We start from the raw sequence: 9,862 nt of genomic DNA on the forward strand, positions 1-9,862 counted from the left end.
AATGTGGGGAAGCTATAAAAAAGGCCAACAAGATGCTCAGATATATTGTGAGAAGTGTTGAATTTAAATCAAGGGAAGCAATGTTAAAACTTTACAATGTATTAGTAAGACCTCACCTAGAATATTGTGTTCAGTTCTGGTCACCTCGTTACAAAAACGATATTGCTGCTCTAGAAAGAGTGCAAAGAAGAGCAGAATTATCCCGGGTTTAAAAGGCATGTCGTATGCAGACAGGCTAAAATAATTGAATCTATTCAGTCTTGAACAAAGAAGACTACGTGGTGATCTGACTCAAGCATTCAAAATTCTAAAAGGTATTGAAAATGTCGACCCAGGGGACTTTTTCGACCTGAAAAAAGAAACCAAGACCAGGGGTCACAAATGGAGATTAGATAAAGGAGCATTCATAACAGAAAATAGGAGGCACTTTTTTACACAGAGAATTGTAAGGGTTTGGAACTCCCCAGTAATGTTGTTGAAGCTGACACCCTGGGATCCTTCAAGAAGCTGCTTGATGAGATTCTGGGATCAATAAGTTACTAACAACCAAACGAGCAAGATGGGCTGAATGGCCTTCTCTCGTTTGTAAACTTTCTTATGTTCTTATGTTCTTATGCACAATCACTCCTCATGCAGATTAAAATGGGCATTAGAATGGAAGCACGGGGAGCACAATTAGTTCATGTGCAGATGTACCGAGATTGAATGATTGATTAGCAATCAAGTTTCGGTACAGCTACATAAAAATAGTCAGTTTCACTCACTCAGGGTTGTGTGTTCAAGGGCGAAAGAACGGGAGAGAGAGGAGAATAATAATAATAATAAATAATAACAATTGCTACGCGTGTTGGGAGTGGAACCAGCACGATACTTGTTTGTTACAAGCAGTTCTATCATGTATACACATCTTTGCAGGATTCAACATTTAGCCAAAGTTTTTTAGTTTTGTTATAAAAGATACATTGAGGGAAATTACATATTAGTTATATTTGTTCTGACAACTAAGAAAAAAAAAAACATAAACACAGTATGACCAGTTTGTCAGGGGTTTTGTGTTCAGCGTTTCCACTACGAAAAACTGGGAGTCACAATACAAAACATCATCGTCATTCATGTGACACCGGTCCACTCTTAAAGCGATACACATACACGTAGTTATGACACCAGAATAATTTTACAACCCTTTCCTCAGAATTTTGGCAAAAAATGGAGATTTTGTCTCTGTTTTATTCAAATAAACATAAGTCAAAAACCAAGAAAAATCTATAATTACAAGTTTTTTTTTATTTTTTTTTATTTTAAACAGGTCAAATCATTCTTTCAAATAACACCAAACTTGACAGTTTCGTAAACCTTGTTGTTTTACTTTAACAAATGTAACTGGTTATAAAAAAAAGAAAAAGAAAAAAGGTTTAAAAACTATTTATAAAAATATAGCCCTATACTATACATGGTGTGTTGTATTCATATTTTGAAATAATAATTAAATAAGTACTGAAAAGTATAACTTGATGGGGGAGGGGTCAGTTATTTTCTAACCAAACATTTGGTCACATTTAGAAATGTTCATGTGCATTACAGCATTCCTGAAAGCAGGGTCTCATTTTGCATAGGTGCATGCTGCATGTAGAGCAACCAAAACTTGCCTACACACATCTACCCTGTGTGCTCTGTGGCCACTCCAGATGCATGCAACACAGCCCTTCTTTCTACCTGCAAACTTGACAAGGCTGTGTCCTGGCTCAGGCTGAGGAGATGCATCAATGTATCGATGCATCGTATCAGTTGACAACTATCAATAGTCAAGCCAGTGCATCATTTTTGTGTAAAGGGTTTTAACAAAGGAAAACTTATTTTTTATTAAATTTGGAATCGGCAGTTTTTGCATTAAGCACAGAGCTTCTCTGCTTCCCTCAAGTCTGACTCTCTGAATCTGCATGCGATTGAGCTCACCTTCTCCCCCCTGCTCCGCCCCCTGTGAGTTATTGATGGGATTGGATCTGTGCAGGAGTCTTCAAAGTAACAGAGCAAATTAAGAGCTTTGTGCTAGAATTACAAATACCCTGTCGAGAAAGCTACAATGTCTTTCAATGTTTGACAATTATTTTCTAAAGACGGCAAGAAAGAAAAGTAAAGAAAGCAATGTTTGGGATACTCCGGGAACACAACTAATTTGCGTGACCATTTAATGAGATGCAGAGGTCGCGCTAGCCTTTAAAAATGTGCATTTGTAAGAACATAAGAACATAAGAAAGTTTACAAACGAGGGGAGGCCATTCAGCCCATCTTGCTCGTTTGGTTGTTAGTTGCTTATTGATCCCAGAATCTTATCAAGCAGCTTCTTGAAGGATCCCAGGGTGTCAGCTTCAACAACATTACTGGGGAGTTGGTTCCAGACCCTCACAATTATCTGTGTAAAAAGTGCCTCCTATTTTCTGTTCTGAATGCCCCTTTATCTAATCTCCCTTTGTGACCCCTGGTCCTTGTTTCTTTTTTCAGGTCAAAGAAGTCCCCTGGGTCGACATTGTCTATACCTTTTAGAATTCTGAATGTTTGAATCAGATAGCTGCATAGTTTTCTTTGTTCAAGACTGAATAGATTCAATTATTTTAGCCTGTCTGCATACAACATGCCTTTTAAACCTGGGATAATTCTGGTTGCTCTTCTTTGCACTCTTTCTAGAGCAGCAATATCCTTTTTGTAACCAGAACTGAACACAATATTCTAGGTGAGGTCTTACTAATGCATTGTAAAGTTTTAACATTACTTTCCTTGATTTAAATTCAACACTTCTCACAATATATCCAAGCATCTTGTTGGCCATTTTTATAGCTTCCCCACATTGTCTAGATGAAGACATTTCTGAGTCAACATAAACTCCAAGGTCTTTTTCATAGTTCCCTTCTTCAATTTCAGTATCTCTCATATGATATTTATAATGCACATTTTTATTGCCTGCATGCAATACTTTACACTTTTCTCTATTAAATTTCATTTACCATGTGTCTGCCCAGTTCTGAATGCTGTCTAGATCATTTTGAATGACCTTTGCTGCTGCAACAGTGTTTGCCACTCCTCCTATTTTTGTGTCGTCTGCAAATTTAACAAGTTTGCTTACTATACCAGAATCTAAATCATTAATGTAGATTAGGAATAGCAGAGGACCTAATACTGATCCCTGTGGTACACCACTGATTACCTCGCTCCATTTTGAGGTTTCTCCTCTAATCAGTACTTTCTGTTTTCTACATGTTAACCACTCCCTAATCCATGTGCATGCATTTCCTCAATACAATCTCAAAATCTGCGTTTTTACATATTGCATCAACATACTTATATTATTTTTCCAGTGTAACTATTTCAGATTAACAAAGTTAACATGCAAAACAGTACACAGTATAAATAACGGTACCGGTAGTAGAAATAGACATAAAGCGATTTCTTTTGAAAATCCCCCAGTTCACGATATAAAAATCAGTGTTTTAGAACATGTACCAGTGTCTCTGCGGGTAGCTGTCAACATCACAACTATTTACAGTTTTGCTGTTTAAAAGTTATTTTATTTTTCTTTCAGCACCCAAGTCAAAAAAAAAATACTCGTGCTCTTTCCAAATCAGTCTTAATAATTCTCAGGAGCTTCCATTCAAATGGTCATGTTTTAGATGATCCTCACGTAAGCGAGAGCGTTTGCTGGTCTGCCCTCTGTTCTGACAGCTAAAACCCTGTTCTGCTGGTACACTACATGGGACCTCTGCAGATTTTTTTTAAGTTAATTAATTTATTTTTAAAAAGGATGCAGGGAGCAGTGGAACTTTTACACATTGCATTGCATAAACCTACTTTGTAATATAAACAAAATTATTGGATAGTGATAAAAAAGGGAAATGTTGTCTTTTATATCTGCGTTTTAGAAATGCACTGCTGTTATTGTTTTGCGTTTTATTAAAATGTCCTGCGTAGTTTTTCTCTTGATTGGTTGTTACTCTGACTGGTTATGGATTTTAACAACTTTTTATTTTTATTTTGCTTTGACCCTCAACTGGTACAAATCAACATGAATAAGGTAAAAAACAATAATGTAATATATCTGATTACTAAACTGATGTAATCAATTTAATATGCATAATAGTTTTTAAAGTGTTACTTGCAATGTTACACAGTAATCCACAGCTCCACATGTATTACTGCGTTTTTTTTTTGTTTTGATTTTACCCTTTCATAATGTCAATGAATCAATGCATTGGTATATCGATAGTGAAAAAGTAGGCATTGCCCCAGCCTTAGTCCTGGCCTTATGTTCTTCTGAAGAACAGCACGAGGTACAGTCAATCAGAATCATGGATGAAAATAAAATAAACAAATCCTCCCCTCCAGGAGGAACGAAACGAGGGTGCATGGATTGAATCAGCCTATCGGTCACTTGCTTTGTTAACAAGCATGCGCTAAGGCAGGACCTGCCAAATCACTCATTCGATTGTCTGTGCCTTTAAAGGACGTAGTCTAGAGGTGCACTAGAGAAACACTTATTCGCTCTTGTTAGTGACAGTCAATGCTTCTAGCTGCCTGTCACAGACCTTTTGCTGCCAGTCAAACTAATGGGTGGCTTCAGTCTCTGCCTGTCAACTAGCTTTTAAAACCATCCCTGATGGGTAATTACTAGTTAACAGAAACGCTGTGCGTACACATTTATTTTGCTGATCTCAGCTACATTCAGGACTTTTTTGATGATGTTTCAGTTCTTCTTTCTTAATACAAGAATAATGATGTATTTTTTTAAGATGAAAATGTTGCAGTATTCATTAAAGCAAACATGACATGTGTTGATCAAAAACCTAGTGTAATACTCTTCAAATTCTGCAGTAAGTAACAGCATTCCTCAGTCTCTAAAATTTACAGGGTTATATGTCACTCCAACCCACCCCAGTTTGGTTGTACTGCATTAAAATAAGTTTTTTGAAAAATCAGAAATTATGTTAGCGAGTGTGGTAAGTAAGGACCAGTACCAAGTTGTCGAAAATGTCATAATATGGATGGGTTGGAGTGACATATAACCCATATAACTATCACTATTATCTGCTGTATTATTGAATTGTGGTTTGTCACACTTGTACTTTGCTTGAACAAAAGTTATTGTATTTCTTGCTCTTATTGTATTACTTGTATTGTAACACTTGAAATGTATTTGCTTACGATTGTAAGTCGCCCTGGATAAGGGCGTCTGCTAAGAAATAAATAATAATAATAATAATAATAATAATAATAATAATAATAATAATAATAATAATAATATCCTTTTTGGTTATTGAATGAATATATATTTGTAAATAAATATATTTTCTTCATGCTGTGACTGAAGGATGATTCCTGTTTGCTTTGAATAGAATAACTGGACCAAGACCATACAGAGAAAAGCCTGCCCAAAACATTATGGAGCCGCAATTCACTGAATGCTGATCAAATCGTTACTGTGGTTGGCATTGCAGTCAAATTCGTCCCTCTGACAAGAAAAGGCACGATACACACTAACATACATCCCCTGCAGTGATGAGTGGCTTCTCTGCAACTGTTTAGCCACAGCGTTCCATGTAATGAAGTCAGTCTTTTGGTCTGTGTTTGGAGGTTTACTGTTCAGTTTAACTTGCTGGTCTGTCACAGAAGTCCTGATGATTGATTGGATATCTGAACACCTTTTCACCTAAGTACACTACGGTCTCTCTTAAAAAATTTACCAATAGTAGATTTGGGGATTCCAGTCCACCAGTCATCTGACCACAGTACAGTCGGCGCCACTTAATCAGGACACTGATAATCAGGATTTCTGCTGAAATGGGACAGAACTCTGGGATTTGGTTCTTCCCAATTCTATCACTTTGTTTAATTGGGATACAGTATTTTCCAGTGATGAACGGGGATTGGTATTCAGAGCAAGACAGGTTCATGTAGCACAGTGATTACGCAGTGACTTGCGTAAATTGCATAAACCTGTAATTTGCGACTTGTCATCATGGCTGCAAAGCGAAAACGAGTCGATTTGCCTCTGGCTGTGGAAGGTTGAACTCCTGAAGGAGCTGAAGTCTCCTTTGGTTTCTCAGGCAGCTGTGGCAAAGAAATTTGGTGTGTGTACATTGCATATGTCTCGCCTTGTGAAAGTAAACAACGAAATCCTGCCGCAGTTTGAAAACAATGGCAATCCAAACCAAACTGAACCAAAAACGACAGAGAGCAGGCAAGGAGGAGGAGGTCGGCAACGCGCTCTTCTTGTGTTTTTGACAGAAATTAAGTCAGGAAGCTTGAATTTCTGGCCCCATGCTAAAGCAGAAAATAAAAAACAGCGATTCATTTTGTTTATGAATTTAAAAGAAAATTGACTTGTATCTCAAATTATGCATTTATTCATGTGATTTCATTATTTTTCTTTTCATTTAGAAATAAAAAAGCACTAAAAAGACTTCCTCTCTCTTGTTCATGTCGTAAATTATGAATAATAAGTGTGACTAAGGTCTTCTCAAATGCCTCTCCTTTAATTGGGACAGCCGCTTATTCTGGGTATTTTTACATCTCCCAAGGCATCCCGACAAAGCTGCGCAGACTAATTGTACACTAATATAATATTAATTAACTATTGTGTTCATGCTGATTCACATTTCCCTTCCAAGAGATTTTTTTTTAAATTGTTATTATAGTTAGTTTCTGGTTTTACTAAATGACTTTGCATTCAAGTACAATCTGCTGATCCTGCAATATAAAAAAGAAAGACAAAAAACATGGCTCATAATAACAGTACCACTTACTTAAAACAAAATCGTGTTAGTATTATGAGGGTTAAAACTCTATATAAAAGTGTCTTACATAACTATATTCCTCTGATCCACAAACAGCCTGCAAACCTTTTTTTTTGGTTTGTTTTACCTTTCTAGTACTATTCATCTTGTATCACAAAAAAAACATAGACGCCAGCACAAAAACACGTTTCTAAGCATTTTCTGCACTTCAACTAAATATTATATTTAATTGTTCTGTAGAGAAATGTTTTTACTGAAGTTTACTGGTAGAGTTTCATAGCATTAACAAAAACGGTTACAGCAATACAATACATAAAGTACAGTACATGCAGTACAGTAGGCCACAGTGCTTTAGCAAAATTGTATTTCAGACTCTAGGCACATTTTAAATAAAGTCAGACAACCAGCCATTTTGTATCAAGTAAAAAAAGCTACATTTTGATACATTTTCAATGAAAAATGTATGTAGTCAGTCCTCCCCAAATGTCATACATTCAGTGTGCATTAAATAATACATTCATTTGAAATGTGCTCTAAAAAAGGTCTACAGTAGACTAGTACCTATTTTACATAAGTCTTACACAAATTTACAATATGCAGAATCAAATGCAACTTCTGAGAAACTACTTTGGTGTGGGGCTTAAGTACAGGACTCAAGAGTAATTGATAGGTAACTCAACTTAGATTTTGGCGTTTCTGAGTTTCAAGAATACAAAACAGCATCTCAAATTGCACAGACTTAAGTCTACCTTCTCCACGCAGGAGATTGTTTTAAAGAACCCTTGGTTTTGTCTTTACCACTCCAGTCAGCCATTTACCATCTAGTAGGGAAAATACTGAGTATAAATTAATGTGCCAATAAGGTAAGATGAAAAATGATTGCAGACTAATACTAATTGTTTTATTGACTGGTTAGCATTAGTTTCCAAAAAGAGTAGTTTTGTAAAAAGGAGTTTTGATTAAAAAAATAAATAAATAAATAAATTACTAATCAACAACGACAGAAATTACTTATACTGAAATCAAGAAAATTTATGAAATAGGATGGTTATAACCACATGACAACTGCGAACCAAGAAACCAACATTTAATTGCAATCTTGTACATCAAGCACGTCAATCTGGTCCTTAAGGACCTACAACTACACAGTACAATTATACTAAACAGAACAATGAACCTTTTTATTTGCAGCTCATTACGTTTGCTGACTAAGGTTATCCACAAGCTCTGTAGAAGCAGTTTACACATTATCTTTCATTTACCAAAATGGTGTCATTTTTAATAATTGTAAGCCTGATAAAGGAGAATATTGATAACAAACAACACAACTATTTGACTATTTTATTTTATTTTATTTTATTTGTTTGTTTTACTGGGGAAACACAGTTGGCTCAGGAAAGTGAAATAAAGGATAAGTTGCATGCTGCCACCATGAGCATTCATTAAAGAGATCACTTTGTAAATATGTTCTATGCAACACTTTGTAATATGTAATTTCTCAGCGTTTTACAATGTGGCATGTTCAGACTTGAGCACTGTATAGTTTATATCTTTCTGAAGTTCTGGGTCAAAGCAACTATAATTAAGTACAGTAAGTATTGTGGTTCATTGGAAACAATTGGTCAGCAAACCAATAAACATCAGGTAATACAATTCACACAGGAGTTGAATTTCCTCAGTATAAGCTCTTGAAGTCTATTTATATTAGGACACAATTGTGCCAATAGTGTATTCTGTTATTTGGTAAATAGTTTGTAAGGGTACAACTCAACAAAGAAGTGTCCAACAAAATTGTTTAGTGTCAACTAATTGCACTTAAAACTAGATACGTTTTTACAACCTCTGGTGTTATTTGATGTTTCACCTGTTTATCAATGGAAGTGAGTAAGAGTCAATGGTACTGACATGCACTCCTCAACTTGTATGTTACTATTTCACCCATAATACAATGAATTGTTGTGTTTAAACGATGTTTGGGGATTTATTTTCAGAGCATACAGTACAGATAATTATAAATCCATAATACTTATCTGAGCTACAGTATTTAGTCATGTTTCGGTTTGGGACCATATATTTAAAACTGTCTAGCAAGACTGACTTATTGTATAACCTAAATACAGTAGGTTTAGTCTTGAGTTTGTAGCTGGCAAACAACCATAAAAGTATGTCGCTGCCAAGAAAGAAAAAAATATAGCCCCGTCAACTTAACTTCTGATGCAGGTGTGTAGAGTTATGCATCGATTCAATTCATTTTTAAATATTTTTTATTCTATTTGGTTTAAAATAAATTAAATTTTAAATGACACTTACGTCTCGAAATTTGTCCCAGTGTCCAGTGAGCCATTTATCATCCAGAAAATTACCGTTGTCCGACCTGCTCGCTACTCCGAGAAACTGACTGGTGGCGACTGCACAAATACACAACAAGGCTGTGTTCAGCATCTGCAACACACAGGGAAGATAAAACACCTTGTCAGAGAATAGCTGTACCTTCCATAGCTTATTGCACAAAGGGAAAAAATATAAATAAAAACCTTTATTAGAATTGCATAGATCTATGCATTCATAGCCACAGTGACAAGAAACATCACCTTGCCGTCCTTGCGTTAGTGATCCCGTGCTATCGCCTCTGTATTTATCTCACCACTGCTGCTTCTGCTCCTGTCTGCTCCTGTCTGCACGCGCTGGTGTCTCGTGCCTTCCAGTCCTCAGCTCACTGCACTGAGCGCGAGCTCGAGGAGCCGGTCGCGCGCCTAACAACCCCAGCACATAGGGTACTGAATAAAATGGTTTTGACCAGTAAAAAAAATAAGGTAACGCTTTACATTGCGTGGCATAAATTCATATTAAATAGATATTCAATAAATATGCAATTGCATATTAAATTAAGGTTAAATTATTATTTAATAAATATGCAATAACTGGTTTCTTGTTAAATGTCGATTGAAGATGTAATTGCATATCACGTCCATTTATATTCCGTTTTGTTATCCTAGAAAATATGTAATAATTTCCCATTGTTTACATGTCCTTATTGAAAATACAGTTAATCTAACTTAATGTTAATGGAGAGTAACAAG

At 35.8% G+C, this 9,862-nt stretch overlaps 1 protein-coding gene across 2 annotated transcripts in view; it reads right to left on the reverse strand.

The window, feature by feature from the left end:
- Positions 1–9,513, reverse strand: part of spock3 (SPARC (osteonectin), cwcv and kazal like domains proteoglycan 3) — a 76,750-nt gene extending 67,237 nt beyond the window's left edge. The window contains exons 1-2 of one of the 2 annotated variants that reach the window (XM_034013743.3): positions 9,374–9,513; positions 9,093–9,224 (exon numbers count right to left, since the gene is read on the reverse strand). In XM_034013743.3, coding sequence (XP_033869634.2) covers positions 9,093–9,224 — 132 coding nt within the window. In that variant the 5' untranslated portion in view covers positions 9,374–9,513. Of the gene's footprint in view, positions 1–9,092; positions 9,225–9,316 lie in introns of both variants that reach the window. The other variant, XM_059002689.1, reaches the window with a different exon arrangement.
- Between the last annotated feature and the right edge of the window lie 349 nt (positions 9,514–9,862).

The sequence above is a fragment of the Acipenser ruthenus genome, chromosome 2 (assembly GCF_902713425.1).
Source record: "Acipenser ruthenus chromosome 2, fAciRut3.2 maternal haplotype, whole genome shotgun sequence".
Classification (NCBI taxonomy): domain Eukaryota; kingdom Metazoa; phylum Chordata; class Actinopteri; order Acipenseriformes; family Acipenseridae; genus Acipenser; species Acipenser ruthenus.